At 53.5% G+C, this 16932-nt stretch overlaps 1 protein-coding gene across 7 annotated transcripts; it reads right to left on the minus strand.

Moving 5' to 3' along the window:
• Positions 1-81: 81 nt before the first annotated feature.
• MAP4K1 (mitogen-activated protein kinase kinase kinase kinase 1) lies at positions 82-16831 on the minus strand. Of its 7 annotated transcripts, none has more exons than XM_069550710.1 (31): positions 16541-16831; positions 16313-16370; positions 16112-16202; positions 15343-15407; positions 13784-13839; positions 13645-13692; positions 13453-13495; positions 13275-13347; positions 12517-12648; positions 12044-12106; positions 11858-11939; positions 11005-11121; positions 10719-10797; positions 9961-10019; positions 9845-9876; positions 9723-9767; positions 8920-8962; positions 8345-8507; positions 8168-8250; positions 7546-7630; positions 6282-6358; positions 6120-6180; positions 5077-5185; positions 4931-4989; positions 4646-4749; positions 4073-4247; positions 3727-3789; positions 3440-3529; positions 3279-3349; positions 2568-2623; positions 82-258 (listed from the first exon to the last, which is right to left on the minus strand). In XM_069550710.1, the coding sequence occupies exons 1-31, from the start codon at positions 16637-16639 to the stop codon at positions 189-191; spliced, it is 2451 nt and encodes an 816-aa protein (XP_069406811.1). In that variant the 5' UTR covers positions 16640-16831; the 3' UTR covers positions 82-188. The 7 variants fall into 7 exon arrangements, with proteins under 7 accessions (XP_069406811.1, XP_069406810.1, XP_069406809.1 ...); XM_069550709.1 differs by having other exon boundaries at positions 3727-3792; XM_069550708.1 differs by having other exon boundaries at positions 9845-9888.
• Positions 16832-16932: the final 101 nt, after the last annotated feature.

A 16932-nucleotide genomic window follows, 5' to 3' on the forward strand; every position in this document is an offset into this window, starting at 1 on the left:
GTTGATTTTTGGGGGGCGGGGGGGCATCCAGGAATTCTGCTCTCCTCTCCTTCCCCCAACCCCAAAATCAAGATGAAAGCAGAGACTGAAGTCATGTTTATTGGGAGACAGGGGCATGCCAGGATCAGGAGTGTGTGTCCACTGGGGAGGGAGATGTAGAGACTGGTTCCTAACACCCCCTCGGGGACTCATTCCTGGATGTAGAGGTTGCTGGGGGCAGTGGGATCATCTGCTGGGCGCGTCTCCACCACCACAGGCCTGGGGAAGGAAAAGAGAAGTCAGTTCATTCACTCATTTACAGAGACGTCGATAGAGTTTGTGCCAGCATAGTGCTGGGCTAGAGCAGTGGATGAGCAGACACGGCCCTCGCCCTCAGGAGACCAACATGAATCAGTGAATTAGATGAGTACAAAGAAGCATGAGGCACATAGCAGGGAAACCCAGCTCAAGGGGTCAGCCAAGGTGTCCCTAAAGAATGGATGGTAGAGCCTGAAAGAAGTTCAGGAGGGAACTTGATGAAAGGGCAGGAAAGAGCGTTCTGGGCAGAGAGAACAGCCTGGGCAAAGGACTTACATGGGAGAGGGCTTGACTGCACAAGTCATGGTTTGTAGGCTGTGACCAGGATTGGGTATTTATCTTGAGGCCACAGGAAGCTTTTAACCAGGTGGAGAGTGACACAATCAGATCTAGATTTTAAAGGACACCTCTGACATATTGAAAGGTCAGAGAGATCCTTGAAGAAGCTCTCACTGGCTAAATCTGTGAGTATTTGTGCCTCAGAACAGATAATGATAGTAACAGATTATAACCCATAGAATAAAATGAAAATCAGCTTCCCTGGTGGTCCAGCAGTTAAGAATCTGCTTTGCAATACAAGAGACACCAGTTTGATCCCTGGCCCAGGAAAATCCCACTTCCCACAGAGCAGCTAAGCCCATGAGCCACAGCTACTGAGCCTGTGTGCCTAGAGCCTGTGGTCCACAACAAGAGAAGCCACGACAAGACAAGCCTACACACTGCAATGAAGAAGAGCGGCCTCTCGGCAACTAGAGAAAAGTCTGTGTGTAACAACGAAGATCCACCACAGCCAAAAATAAACAAGTAAGTAAATCTTTAAAAAAATATATAAAGTGGAGGATCATTTTTTAAAAAAGAATAAACAAAAAATCCTTGAGACTATGCTAAGATACACACAAACACACAGTCATATATACACACATACACACAAATATACATACACGGTGGAGAAGGGACAGCTCTTTCCTACAGTAGAATGCCGACTTATAAACATAGAAGAAATGATAGAAATAGGAAACTCACCATTTAATAGACTCAGGCAAAAATCATCAAGTCATGGTAAAATTAGGTGAAACAATAATTTTACATTGTCTCAAGAAATTACCCCCAAAGAATACTTATTTATACAGAGAAAAGAAGAGTAGCATTATAGTCAAGAAAGCTGGCTCATTCCATTTTAACCAAGTGACCGACCAAAGATAACCTCACCAGTAGCGGGACAAACTGACACACACTTCCTGATCCAATGTAGTGAGAAGGATACCCCATCACTTCTGTGGTATTCCTGCCCCAAACGTGTAACCTGGAAACCTCAAACCCAACTAAGGGACATTCTGAAAAACAAATTTCCTGTACTCTTCAAAAGTGTCAAGGTCTGAAAAGCACAGGAAGTCTGAAGAACGTTCCAGGCACAAGACTAAAGAAACGTGACCCCAAAATGCAGCCTGTAATCCTGGATGATATCATGGACCAAAAAAAAAAAAGTATTGTTTTTTGGTTACAAAGAGCATCATTGGAACAACTTGGTGAGACTTGAGTGGGTGTGTGAAATTAGAAGATAGCACTATCTCGGTGCTCTTTTCTTGATTTTGACAGCTGTATTGTGGTTTGTAAGAGTATGTCCTTGCCTTGATTTAGGAAACATACACTGAAGTATTTTGGGGTAAACTGGCATCATGCTTGCAATTCATGTGCCAACAGAAAAAAATTACACATATATGCGAGGCAAGAATAAACCAAATGTGGTTAAAAATAATATACAGGGAATCTGGGTGAAGGGGATACAGAATTCTTAAATTTATTTTTGCAACTTCTCTGAATCTAAATTTATATCAACATATCAATAAAAAGTTTAAAAAGAATGAAAATTCCACCTTCAGGCTTCCCTGGTGGCTGGGTGGTGAAGAATCTGCCTGCCAATGCGGGAGACATGGATCCAATCCCTGATCTAGGAAGATCCCATGTGCCATGAGGCAACTAAGCCTGCGCACCACAACTATTGAGCCTGTGCCCTAGAGCCCGGGAGCCGCAACACAGCCAAAGCACAGCCCAAAATAAACTAATTAATTAAAATTTTTTTAACAAAAGAAAATTCCACCTTGGCTGCTCTATGGGGAATAGACTATAGGAGACAGAGATAGAAGCAGGGAGACCAAGTGAGAGGATGTCCAGGCCAAAGATTCAGATGGCTGGGGACACCTCAAGATACCCTCTTTACATCCAAAGCACCCCCCCGCCCTGGTCCTCTGTCCTCTGCTCCAAGTTCATACCTGGGGGAGCCAAGCAGACGGAAGGTGAGGGTGGGGTCTCTGAGCTCCTGCAGCAGCTGGGGAAAAAGGTGCTGTATCAGTGTCTAGAAGACTCCTCCCCTCTCCCTTAAAGAGAGTAAGGGGCAAGGTCTCTGAACTCCTCAGGTCCAGAAATAATCATTGCTGCTAACACCACTCATCAACTGTGTGACCTCAGGCAAGTTACTTAACCTCTCTGCACCTCAGAGCACTAACCTTTGAAATCATAATACCTACCTGACAGGTGATCCCGAAGATTAAGGAGAATACAAAAGTGTAAGGGCAGAGCCTGACACATGGTGTTCTGTGGATTAAGCATCATTTTCACTCCATTTTCCGGATGAGAAAAGTGAGGCACAGAAAGATTAAGCTATTTGACTAAAATCATTCAGCTGGATTCCAACCCAGGTAGTCTGGTCCATGCTCTTAACCCACTTGTCTCTATTTGTGACCCCATTTTACAGTTAGGAGTCTGAGGGAGGCTCAGAAAGAAGCGAAGTCACACAGTGACCCTGGTTGAGCTCTGGTCCCAAGAGACACTGGAGCAGAGACGGGGACCTGTCTGAACTGAGCCTAGAGAAGTGTCACCTCCAGGGACTTTACACCCTGAGTGAGTCTGTTCTCCCAATGGATCTGATGAGTGAGATGATTGACGTGGGAGGGGCTTGCGGGTGCTAGGAGGAAGGAGCTTACCTGATCTGAGCCTAGAGCCCAAACCTGCACTCCATGCTTCCAGAAGGCCTGGAGCCGACCCCCGACCATAGCTGGGAGGAAAGCAGCGCCTGTTACCCTTGGGCTCTACTTAAGCCTCCAACCTGGACCCCAGACCCCGGAATTATCATTCCGGCACATACCCACGGCCTCCACTGCTTCAGTCATGGGGATCTCTGGAGTTCGAAGCCCCCGGGCCGGGGCCCCCTCTGGGGTCACCAGCTTCAGGGACCCTAGAAGGAGGTAGAGAAGGGACTGTAAGAGCAGTAAGCGGGCTTGAGAAGGTTATCAAGGGACCGGACAATACGTTCAGTGTAAGAAGCAAAGCAGGACGAGTAAGGACTGGAGGGGCTCAGAATCTCTGAGAGGTGCGGGGTCTGGGGGTCGGTATCTAGGAACAGTGGAGGCAAGGGAAGAGGAAGGTTCTTACCGTCCATCAACACCATCACCTTGTCTTCCTCAACCTGAGTCACCTGTACTGGTCCCTTGTGCTCTGCTTGAGAGATCCAGGTTCAGGGACCAATTTCACCGCATTATGCCTTCCTCCGCTAGGCCCCCCTCTCCATTCCCAAGCAATCGGGCTAACCCCCGCCCATCACAGAATTCCCCACTCCCCATCATCAATCTCATTAATTATATATACCCAATGTTCTCCCGCCCCGCTCTCGGTTCATCCCCTTTCCCAATTACGCCTCAGGCTAAGCACCGCCCAGTCACTCAGATCCAACCCAACCCAACTGATAAGCCTCACCCGTCCCAGAGCCTGCGCGACTCACCCGTGCTCATCTCGCCCAGCCAGCAGGAGAGCGCGCCGAAGCGCACGGTGTGGAAGAGCACCGACTTCGCCGGCCTTCCGGGGCTCACGCCGATGCACACTGAGGGCAGCTCGGAGCCTGGCCCGGTCAGCAGTGCAAACACCGGCAGAGGCGTAGGGAGCGGAAACAGCACCTGCTGCGGGCCGCGCAGGGAGGGGCGGGTTCAGATGAGGGGGCGGGGCCGGGGCGGGGCCTGAGGGGGCGGGGTCTTGGAGGACAGTGAGCTTGGAGCTTCCGAAGTATTTCTCCCCCCTCGCCAAGTGTTTCTCGAGCCCTCAGTTTTGGGAAGCACCATCTAGAAACTTCAAGGAGGTGAGGCCTCAGAAGGCTTAGAAAGTGACGGGTGGCGTGAGGGCCGGAGCTTAAGGATCAGAAAGACTTCAGGGGAGGAGCCTTCAGGTGGGCGGAGCCTTGGGGAGATTGTGGGAGGCCTCGGGTGGAAGCCCAGGTTCGCGGAGCTCGCTGCGGAAGCGTAGAGTAGACGGCCCCAGCCACCCAAGCTGACAAAGCCCCTAGCGTCTCCAGGCTCCCTACCCGGACCAGCAGGAACTTGTTCATGGGCTGGTACCACTGAAGCAGGACCACGGATGTCTCCAAAGCCCCACACAGGAACGGGCCTCCGGAGCTGGTGCCCTCCGCTGTGGAGGCGGGTAAGGAGCGGTCAATGGTCTCTCCCGCGACCCTTCGCCCCCAAAGGCCACACACCTCTCCCCAGGCTCTACTCACCCTGCCTTAACTCTGCAACCCTCTCCTGTGGAGAGGGAGTCCAAGTCCCACCCTTGGTCTTGCCCCCTGTCTGCCCACCCCTAGGGTTCTCACCCACACAGCACGCCCGGCAGCCTTTGGTGTCTGGGATCTTAGTGGAGACAATGTTCTTCCTGTGGCAGAAGGTAGGCATGAATGGGGGCGAGGGACGGCAGGAATGGGGCATTAGAGGGGTCAGTGGTACCACTAGGGGCTGGTACCTTGCTAGTAGCCAGTGGGGGCTAATGTGAGCGATGGGGCTTCCTGCTCTGCCCTCTTTCCGTTCCAGCAGGCCCAGGATGCTATGAGAATACAGGTAGGGGGTCTTTCCTGCAGTGTGTGTGTACATAGGGAAAGCAGGCAGTTATAGGCTACTGCACACTCCCACCCTTCCCTCAGCCCATCACTCGGCCCCATCCCTTTTAAATGCCCAAGTCTTCAAGACTCAGGCACCTTTGTTTATTCATTTTTTCATGCAACATGTTAAAAAAAAATTTTTTTTGCCTGTGCCCCACGACATGTGGGATCTTAGTTCCCTGACCAGGGATTGAACCCATGCCCACTACTGTGTAAGTGTGGAGTCTTAAACACTGGACCACCAGGAAGTCGCAGTGCAACATATTTTAAATGTCCACTATAGGCCAGGCACTGTGCTTGGCTCTGGTGAACAATGGTAAGTAAAATAAATATGTTCCCTACCCTCATAGTACTTGTGGCCGCATGAGAAATGACAGACACTTAACAATCAGATGAAGTTACACGTATTACAAAGTTTAACAAGGAACATCTAGAAATTCTGCAAAAGTTTGTCATCACAGATGTGATATGAATGAGCTCACTCATTCTATTTGGCTTGGGGTCTCCTCATAAATTAGAAATTCTTTTACACAAGGTGTTTATAAAACAATGACACAAAATTTTAATCCACAACCTGCTCACTCCATTTTAGCAAAGCATGGAACAAGTATTGTCATCTTGTCAACATCAAAGAAAGGTAAAGACTGACTTCTTGTGGAAATTACCTCAAAACTGACTTGAGAGGTGGGCACTATTGTGAGCCCCATTTTAAAGATGGGGAAACAGAGGCTTAGGAAGAAGTGTCTTGCCCCAAGTCCCACACTGAAAAGGTGGCTGGAATTTGAACTGTAGGCTCTGTGAAGGGGGAGCCTAATTGTTTTCTCTGTGCCCATCTATTTCCCAACCTCCTTACCTTTGACCCCTTAAGTTCTGACTCCCACCCCTCCCACCCAAGCCACAGCCAGACCTGAGAGAGACATGAGGACATTGTTGATGGAGTACACCCAGGTAGTCCGGCCAGAAAAAAGCTGCAGGGCAAGGGGGAGATGGCTCCTGTAAGACCCCAGCAAGCCCAACTTCAGCCCCCACCCTTGGCCCCCCTTGACCCACCCCAGGGACTGCCCCTCACCATCTCCAGCGTAGCCTCCTGGTCATTTCGATTCAGGATAAAAATGCCTTCCTCGGCCCCCAGAAGCAGGTGCTGGTCTAGGGGGGCACACACGATGATGCTAGGACCTACTCCATCACACGTGGCCTCCCAGACCGCATATGACCCCAAACACTGATGCTCTGTGCCTTCAGTTCTCTATTCTCCCCTCACACTGACATTTCCAGCCTTTGTTTTCACAAATCTGAACTCAAACCCTGACCAGTTCCCTTGAGCTGGTCTCATTCTCACCAGCCTCTGACTTCCCCTGTTCTGGTAGTTCTCCCATCTCTGACCTGCAAACCCTGACCATCTGTCCCCTGAATTCTGACCCCAACATCAGACATGTCTTCCCCAGTATCCCTCTCAATTCTGTCTTTCTCCCCAGTTCTGGTCCCTGAATGCTAATCCTATCTCAACACTGATGCTCAAATTCAAATACCCTGACATAATGGCTCTTTCTGTCCAGTGTGACCCCACAAACTCTAATACTGTTTCCTTAACATTTACTCCCCACTGACTTTGTCTCCACATCTTTGATCCCTAAACTCTGTCCCTTTCTGCTACATTCTAATCCCTAAAACTCCTGACCCCAAATTGCTGATTCCAGTCTCTCTACCATTAACCTCCAACTGAGGCTGTGCGTATGTGTGTGTGTGTGCGCGCACACGCTCAGTCATGTCTGACTCTTTGAGACCTCGTGGACTGTAGCTCACCAGGCTCCTGTGACCATGAGATTTTCCAGGCAAGCATACTGCAGTGGTTTGCCATTTCCTTCTCTGGGGCAACTGAGGTTAATGGGGTCCAACTGTCCCAGATCTTATACACTGAACGCTGACCTTTCTGGTTTATCTGACACTCCTTTTTAAAATTCCTATTTTATTTATCTATTCTTTTGTGGCCACACTGTGCAGCATGTGGGATCTTAGTTCCCCAGCCAGGGACCAAACCTGTGCTCTCCTGCAGTGGAAGGACAGAGTCTTAACCACTAGACCCTCAGGGAAATTCCATATCTGACACTCTTGACCTCCAAACTAATTTCCTAATCTTCACTCTCAAACTCAGCTTCAGTCTACCCAGCTTTGATCCCTAAACCCCAGCTGTAACTCCTGGCTCTGCCCCTGCCTCCACTCTGCCACTCCTTACTGTATTAAGACCTTTCCCTTCCCCTTTCCCTGACTTCTGCCTTCCACTAAGGGTCCTCCCCAACCCCGCCACATTCTCCGTGGCCCTTCTGAGTACTCACCCTTGGTGGAGGGGTGCGTCCAGGCTGCCGTGCTGTGGATCCGGAGGGGGCAGCCATTGAACAACTTGACAAGAAGGGCACAGCCCTGGGTGGGCCATGGGGGCGGGGCAGCAGCCGATCCAGCAAAAGTGAGGAGGGCACAGGAAGGCACAGTGGTTAAGACTCAGAAGCAAAAGTGGCAAGGTTCAAATCCCGCCTCTGCCTGCTCAAAGGTTTATGACCTTGGAAACTGTTTAACCCCTCTGTGCCTCGGTTTCCCCATTTTGAAATGGCAGATAATATGTATCTCTGCAGGATCTGCAGGCTGGCATCCCTGACTCACTGGATATAAGTTTGAGCAAACTCCAGCAGAGAGCAAAGGACAAGGCAGTCTGGCATGCTGTAGTCCACAGGGTTACAAAGAGTCAGACACGACTTAGTGACCCAACAACAACTGCAGTATCTATCTCTATCTGTGCAGATATACACCACGTAAAGACACGAGATCAGGGTCTTGCACAGAGGCTCTGCTCAACAAATGTCACCTGTCATTATTATTAGTCTTCCCTGCCCCATCCCCCACTCCCACCAGGCATCCCCAGCTGCATCCAGAGATATCAATCCTCAGCATCACTGGCCTCACCTTTCTCTTCATCTTTTCCTTCTTGGGGGGCAACAGTGGGGGCTGGTCAGGCTCTCGGGGGGCTGGGTTCCACAGTGAGGGTTCTGAGATGGGGAGGAGAAAATCAGCCCCTAAAGCCCCCCGATCCCTGCCCAACCCCCACCTTCACCCACCTCCCACCCCAGCCTGCCCTGTTACCTGAGTGGGCAGTGAGGTGGGGGCTTCGGGTGGCTGGGGGAGGCCCGAGATGGGGGGTGCGTGGGGGAGGCCCACTGGCACACCGGACCAGCACTCCCGGGCTCAGCTGGCCGTCATCCCCAGTCCCCCCAGGACCCTCATCTGACGGAGAACGGAACTTGGGCTTTGGAGAGAGAGGAGGAAGGTGGGGAATACATTAGATCAACTCAGAGAGAGGGCACCTTGCCAACCACCTCTGCCAGAACCGACATTAGGTCATGGCTCTGTGATATCTAACCACCCCTCCAACCTTCCCCTCTGACCCATGCCCCAAAATCAACATACTCCAGCAACTAAAGGGGAAGGGTTGGGTGCAGCGGGGTTTCCAAAGACCAGCTACTGACCAGTATCCATTGGGCTAAATATTCTTAGTCCCACCCCTAGGGTCAGGGATGCCATTTCCAGATCCCAGTCATCCCAGTCTCTCAGATCTCAAAGGAGATCTTTGTGTCCCAGACTCCAGCCCAAGAGAGCTTAGTATCCCAGTGTCTATGGGCCCTGGCCCCCTGCCCCTCATCTCTGTCCCAGGGCCTTACCTTGGGGGGCAGTGGAGGAGGTGTGTCTTCTGCAGGGGCAGGGCTGGAACACAAAGATGGGGTCAGCAGGCGGGGGGTGTGGGCAACAAGGCCTGGGGAGGGTTGGGGCTGGAGGTCTGAGCTCAGGAGGGTCAGAGGGTGACTTGATCTGGGGCTAGAGCTGAGGGCTAAAGGACTGATGACCCTGATGATAATGGTACCAGCAACTCTTAGATATCAAGTGCTGCCAATGCATCAAGTCTCTGCAACTTCACACCTGCCTAGAACACAGACTATACAGTGCTCCCGGGGGTCAGGTTCTCACCTGGTGCGCGTGAGTCTATTACAGACGAGAGGTGTGCAATGGACAGGTGGGCCCTGAGGCTGACGCAAGCCTAGGGCTGGGGGAGATGGGGGTCTGGGCCAACTGCTGGGGTTGAGGTTGGGTCTGGGTCTGAGGGCCTGACATGGGGGAAGGTTCAGTCTGAGGGTGGGTGAGAAGTTGAAGAAAGATGAGGGGGCCCGAGGGTTAAAGGTTAGGGCAGCAGCTGAGGCCTGGGGGTGAGAGGAACATCTGGCAGGAGCTGGGGACTGGGAGGTAGCAGGGGACCCAGGGTTGAGTTGGCTGGGATTGGAGAGGAAGGAAAGGGGAGTCAGGGGTTGGAGGTGAAGGAAGATGGGGATATTGAGGGGCCGGTCAGGGGTCAGGGGTCAAGGATCAGCACTGAGTAGTAGAAGGGAAGCAGGGCTGAGGCTGGGATCAGCGGGAAGGAAGATGGGTTGTAGGAAGGCGAGGGCTGGCTGGGGGCCTGTGGGGCTCTTACATGTCCACGTCGTCATAGTCATCATCGGACTCTGATAGGTTCCTCCTGAGAAGGAACAGGCATGAGCCTTGGGTGGTCCCCACGCACATCCCTGCCCCACTCCCACCCTGAGGGTCCCTGACCTAGGACTGCCGCTCTTGAAGTCTCCAGGGGGCTGTAGGAGAGCCTGTGGGATAGTAAAGGGTCAGCAGTGGCCCGGGGGAGAGGAGGGCAGCTGGGCAGTCAGGGAGGATCTCACCGTGTCCACTGGGGGCCTGGACTCCATGCCTCTGAGCTTCCTGAACTCCATGTGCCGCCCTGGGGGATGGGGATGGGGCGGTCACACAGTGAGCTGGGGACAAGGACTTGGGAACAGAAAGAATAGAAGTGGGGGTGGGCTCTGGGGTTAGGATCTTAGCACTGGAGCTGTCCCTATAGGGAAGGGCTCTTGGTTTACAGGGGTCTCATCTCGGGGCTTCCTAGGTAGTACCAGTGATAAAGAATCCACCTGCCGTCGCAGGGGATGTGGGTTGGATCCCTGGGTCGGGAAGATCCCCTGGAGGAGGAAATGGCAACCTGCTCCAGTATTCTTGCCTGGAGAATCCCATGGATTCTGGTGGGCTAGTCCACGGGGTCACAGAGAGTCGGACACAGCTGAGCATTTAGGGGTCAGGAATGGAGATCAGGGAAGTGGGGGTTCAAAATGGTTATAGGGTAGTTGCTTTTAGGTTCCATTTGGGGATCAGGGAGCAAAGATTCCTGAGGTCTCTGGGAGTCCTGGTGGTTATGGGAAGCCTCATGGGGTGTGTTTGCAGGACAGAGAGGTGGGGGTCTCCAGAGGCATTTTGTAGATCAGGTGGTGGTGAGGTTCTCTGGGGTCTCCTGCAGAGTCAGATGGTGAGAGGGGTCTCTGAGAGTCTATTTGGAAGTGATGAGGGTCTCTAGGACAATCTGATAAGGGGGCATCTCCTGGATTATAGAGTCAGGTGTCCAGAAACATAAAGATTCTCTACTCACGACAGCAGTCCGCGTCTGGGATCCCCAGAGAGCTGGCCCGATGGGTGGATCGGATCCGCCGAGGGATGGCCGGGGGGAGCTGGGCAGAGCAGCGGCTGCATCAGACCTGAGATTCTCCAGCAACAGCTCCCCCACCCTGTGGGTCCAGCCCGGAGTCCTGGGCCTTCCCATAACCTGTGTGCCCCCAAGCTACCACCCCATCCTCCCTGGCTCTTTTCTAAGAGAGGCAGCAAGGGGGCACTCCAGGCAGGGAAACAGGCTGAGAAAAGGCGAGCTGGTCCCTCACCTCAGGGTCTTCATCTTCAATCTCGCCCACAGGGGCCCCCTTCCCTGGGTTCCTCAGTTTGTCCAGAAGATCTAGGATCAGGCCCCTGTTGAGCCCGGGCTGGGACACCAGTTGATGCTGGGGGAGGGGAGGAGGGTGTCAGCAGATAGGGGGTGGGATTAGAAGGAGGGGGTTGGGATGGGGCTGGAGAACTAGTCTAAAGAGGAAACTTGGGGGGAAGTTGCCAACAGAGGAACAAGGCACGGAATTCTGGGGAGCTGCAACCTGGGGGATTCTGAGGTGTCTGAAGGGATTAGAAGAATGTGAGGTATTTTGGAGAACTCTAGAAGTGTCTCAGAGGGGACTGGAGTTCCCCTGCAATTCCGGAGCACACCCAGGAATGGGTCCTGAGGCCCTTAGGAATTTGTGAGATTTAAGAACTCAGTGTAGGGATCTTTGCTGCAGGTCCAGGGGTTGAGAATCTGCCTGCCAATGCAGGGGACACAGGTTCTATCCCTGGTATGGAAAGATCCCACAGGTCGCAGAGCAGCGGAGCCCTTGAGCCACAACTAGTGAGCCCTTGTGCCCGAGAGCTCATGCTCCACAATGAGAAGCCACCCCGGTGAGAAGCCCGCGCCCTGCAGTGAAGAGAGGAAAGGCCACGTGCAGCAGTGAAGACCCAGCACAGCCAAGAAAACAAAAAAGGGGCCTAGGATACAGTTCGGAGAGTCTTGAGGGTCCTGGGGAATTCAGAGGGAGCAGCGACTTTGAAAGGGCCATGGGGGTTCCGTGAGATGAAACGATCAATGTTGTAGAGGCCCTGGGGAATTCCGGGGGTGAGTTTGGGAAGGCTTCTCAGGGGAGGGAGGCTTACAGTGAGCATCTTGGTGGCACCGGGTCGCTTCTTGGGGCTCTTAGTGAGGGTGACTTTGACAAAGTTGTGGAAAGCAGCCGACCTTGGGAGGAAGAAGGCGAATTCTGGGGTGAGGGGACCAGAGGCCCTCCCATCAGACCATCACCCTCGGCCCCGCCCTCCCTCCTCCACGTGCCCCTCTCCTACCATTTGCCTTTATCCTTTAGCCTGGGCGGCTGGTAGCCACTCTTGGTCATGAGGAAGAGAACCCTGGAAGAGTAAGGACAGAACGTGGGGTTTAGACTTCCAGTGGCAGCCAGACCTCATGGTTCTGGGGGCCCCTAATAGCACTGAGGTCGGCAGGGAGCAAAGGGAGGGACAGAATGAGAATGAGTGGTATGTTTCACAAGGCATGGGGTGCCCCTTTGAGGGGACACCAGCAGGCTCAGGGGGAGCCTCAAGATGGGGCTCCCTAAATTGGGGCCCCTCGTGTGGAGGGATGGAGAAAAGGCTTTCTGGGTTGAGGGGCTCCTGAGGGTCTCAGATTGGGCTCAGAGTAAGGGGGGGGTCTCCTCCAGTGGGTATTGAGCTGGAGAAACAGGATGGGGGGGGCAGGTGGTGCTCAGGGTCAGAGTTGAGTGGGGTCTCTGGGACCAGGGGGACCTGCCACATCTGCCTACCTGAGAGGGTGCACGTCAAAGAGTGGTGGCTGTAGCTCGGCTAATTCAATGGCTGTGATGCCCAGGGACCAGATATCACACAGTTCATTGTATCCCCCCTTCAGGGCCACGGCCGCCACTTCCGGAGCCATCCTAGGGGCAGAGACCCTCGGAGAACCAAGGAGTGACACAAGAAGGGGAAGGGGAGACAGAGGAGAATGGGGCAGGCATAGAGAGAGCCAGATGCAGAGAGAAACATACAGATGGAGAGAGACAGAAATAAAGACTTCCCTGGTGGACCAGTGGCTAAGACTCCACGCTCCCAGTGCAGGGGGCCTAGGTTCTATCCCTGGGCAGAGAACTAGATCCCACAGGCTGCAACTAAGACCCAGCACAATCAAATAAATATTTAAAAAAAAAAAAAAAGATGGAGAGAGATAAAGGCAGAGAGACAGAGACAGGCTGGAAGATGGAGACTAAGAGAGAGACAGTGAGACAAACATGGACAGATATGGAAAGACAGACAGACCAGGATAAAAATCAACATAAACACTGGGAGGAATGGCTGGAGGGTGCACAGAGACAGCTAGGTAAATGGAAAACTCCAAAAAGACCCAAAGAGCAGATAGACTGTTTACCGTCTGAGCCACCAGGGAAATCTGGTCCAGAGAAAGGGATAAGTGGGCAAAAAAGCAAGTACAGAGATTCCCCAGAGAATCTGTGGACGCCACGCCACGCCACCCCACACCACTCCTAGCTGCCAGCCAGGCATCCCTCACCAGTAGGGTGTCCCAATGAAAGAGAGGCGTCGAGCTAGCGTTGCCCCGATCTGGGCCGAGATACCAAAGTCAGCTGGAGACAGAAGGAGAGACATAGTGACCTGGGGTCCCCTGTCCCCTTGGTCTCCCCTCAGGCCCTCAGTCAGCCCCTCTCCCCAGTCCCACCAGCCACACTCACCCAGTCTGACCTCCCCAGCATCGTTGATGAGGATGTTGGCTCCCTAGGGAAAAGGGAGGGATTAGAGGCTGTCAGAGATACCCCCAAGTCCAATGCTGCTGACATTCCCTGGCCCCATGACACCCTGACCCTCCTGACTCCTGTCTCCCGGGTCCCCTGCCCACAAAGGCCACCTCTCTGCCCCTAGATCACCTTGATGTCCCGGTGGATCTTCTTCTGTGAGTGCAGGTAGGCCAGTCCCTGGGGAGGAGGGCGGAAGTTGGGGTCTATGAGCGTCCAGAGGCAGGAGCAGGGCCCTGCCCCACCCCAAGCCCAGAGAGCATCCCCTTACCTGGAGCACTTCCCGACAGACGTAGCTGATCTGGAGCTCCGACAGGGAGCCTGTCACTGCAGAGGTCACCCAGGCACTGTGTTGGGTGCAGGCCAGACCCCTGGCCACCACCCACACCAGCTGAGAGGGTACCACACAGGGCGGGGAGAACTGGGATGGGACAGGTGGGAGGAGGAGGCAGAGAGGCAGTCAGCAACAGAGAGAGGCAGTGATGCAGGGAACCAGAGAGATTCATTCAACGTGATTATTTGCTGCATGTCTACTGTGTGCCAGCCACTGTGGCAGGCAGCAGGGATACAGCTGTGGACAAAAGAGGCAGAGATCCCTGCCCCCGTGGAGAGAACGTTCTAGCACAGGAGACGGATGGCAGACAAGATAAACAGGTAAGATACATGATACACGAGACGCCAATAAATAGTGAGAAGAAAAATTAAGCAAGAAAAGATAACAGGAAATATGTGTGGGAAATATGTGTGGGAAGGAGTATGACATTTCATACAGGTTGATCAGTGAAGGCGACCCCGAGAAGGTGGCGGGGGTGGAGATGGGGAGCAGTCCCCCTCGGAAAGGGAAAGGCAAGTGCAAAGGCCCAGAAGCAGGGGAGTGTCCCTGGTGGGGCTGGAAAGCAGAGGCGTGGGTGGAGCAGGGGAGAGGGCGCCAGCCTGGGATTGTCAGCGGGGGTCAGACTCAGGGGCAGTGTTGAGAAACTTGGGCTTCGCTTTGGGGGGGGGATGGAGGGCATGGGACAGCTCTGAGTGATGTCACTCTGTAGAACAAGGAAAGGCAGAGAGAGACGGGAAGAGATAGAGAATCAGGAACAGACCCAAGCTGAGGCAGAGAGAGACAGACATGGGCAGAGACACCCCAAACTGGGAAAAGAGACACATTGAGAAAGACACAAAGGGGTGAGAATACACCAGAGAGAGACAGCAGACTGAGGGGGTCAGAGACTTGGTCTGACGGGCTGGTGGGGTGAGTCACTTCCTCTCTGTGGGCCTCAGTTTCCCCCACCCGCCCTGAGGACTTCTTCATGAAGTCCTTCCTTTCCTGACCTTTGAGGTCTAGGGCTGGAGGGAGACTGGGAGACTGGGTGATGGTCAAAGATAGAGGTGCACATCAGAAATCTGATCAAGGCCCACCCCGCCCCCACCCTCCAGTGCTCCAAGACAGTGAAAAGCAGGCTGAGTGAATCAGAAATGCATTCACTCATTAAATGAACAGATGGGCCCTGACGATGAGCTAGAAATGCAGAAATACTCAAAGGCATGAATAGACCTTGGTGAGAAAATGCAGGCACAGGGGGAAGATGGGGCAGGGAAAGTCGGGATCGTTGCAGAAAAAATAGAGCTGGACTCTCAGGTCCTGAAGGATACAGGGTTCAGGGCCCGCTTGGGTACCACAGTCTCCCCAGCATCTTCCAGGCCAGGCCTGGTCCAGAGGAGGGGCTCTGTGTGAAATACAGACCAGAAAGACAGTCCCCGGAGACGCAAGGATAGAGGGACAGGACAGGTGGATTGGAGGGCCAAGGGCTGCCTGGATCTCCTCGCCCTGCCACTCACCTTGGTAGATGTCCTGGAGAGAACCAGCCCCACAGAATTCCATGCAGATCCAGAGTTTCTGCAGCCTACAACAGTTCAAGAGCAAGAATAATAATAGCAGTAATAAATCATTATTTATAGGACAGTTTCTGGCTCACTGTCCATCCTATCCTAGTTCAACAAGAACTTGAATGTAAGAGCTGTCATCTCTCTATTGTCTACCAGAGTGAGATCATCCCATTTTACAGATGGGGAGATTGAGGCTCAAAGAAGAAAATATATGTTTAGGGTCAACTGGACCAAACCCAGGTGCCTGGGCTCCTACCATGACGTTCTGTGTTGTCCCATGCTAACCTAGGAGACAGGGCAGAGACTTCACAGGTTGTGGAAGTTCAGAGGGGACAGAGGAGCCCAGGATGCCAGGGCCGGGGGGCAGAGATCATTCTTGGGGCATCTGGGATATTCAAGGGTCAGGGAAATTAGGGGTTCATGTTAAAGGAACAGAAAGTGAAACTGGGGGACCTGCAAGTCAGGACGATGATCAGTTTTAGAGGGACTTGGTTTCACATTTGGTTACCACAAAGGGATCAATTTAGTGAGAAATGCTAGTTATTTATTGGAGATGAGGTTTGGAGGTGCTCTGGTCAAACAAGTGGGACTTCGGGCTGGGGATTAAGTTAGGAGCCTCAGTTAAAAATGGGGGTCCGGGATTAGAGGTTAGGTTGGAGGGGGGTGCTGGTCAGGAATGGGAGTTGGGGGCTGGGCTGGGGGGCAGGGGAGGTCTCATCACCAGAGATAACTCCCATGGTAGGCCACGATGTTGGCGTGCCGACAAGTTTTCAAGATGAGGATTTCCTTCTGAAGGGTGGAAACATCATCGTCTGCGAGGAGGGGCAGAAGAGAAAAGGCTACTGCAGGGATGGAGTATGGGGGAGATCCCAGGGTCCCAGGAGGTGGGGCAGGGGAATGAGGACCTGGGTGCTCTCCTCACCAGGCTCCATCTTCACCATCTTCAGTGCCACCAGGTCCCCTGTCCCCTTCTCTCGAGCCTTGTAAAGGGGAAGTTGGCAGTCAGGCAGGCTCCATTTGCCCGAGGTCTTCCTCAGCATCCCTGAAGCCAAGCTGAGGACTGGGACCCTCTCACATCCCCATCCCTTCTTGGGGCTCACCCCCAAGGTCACAGGTTTGAGAGTGTTGGAGAAGGAGGGGGGTTCCTCACCTTGAAAACTTCCCCATAGGTGCCGCCACCCAGCCGCTGCAGCAGGTCATAGTGGTCCCGGGGGTCCCTGTTAAAGATGTCAGGGTCTACGAGGTCCATTCCTGGGGGCCGGAGCTGGGCCTGCGCCCAGGGGCCAGCAGGGCCTCAGGGCTCCGAATGCTGGCACCTCCCTCCCTCCCCACACGCCCTGCACCCGCCTTGCCTCCACCGGCTGTGGCCTCCCCCCTCCCCACTCTCGCTTCCTGCCCCGGCACAGAGCTGTGCAGCCAGCGGCTCCACCCCCTGTCCCCTGGGCCCTGACAGCCTGTGAGGGGCAGCTTGCCTTGGGACCCAGGGGACTCCCCCCTCCACCTCCGGGGCCCTGGGCTGCATGTAAACCAGATGCAAACTAT

The sequence above is a fragment of the Ovis canadensis genome, chromosome 14 (assembly GCF_042477335.2).
Source record: "Ovis canadensis isolate MfBH-ARS-UI-01 breed Bighorn chromosome 14, ARS-UI_OviCan_v2, whole genome shotgun sequence".
In the NCBI taxonomy this organism is placed as follows: Eukaryota; Metazoa; Chordata; class Mammalia; order Artiodactyla; family Bovidae; genus Ovis; species Ovis canadensis.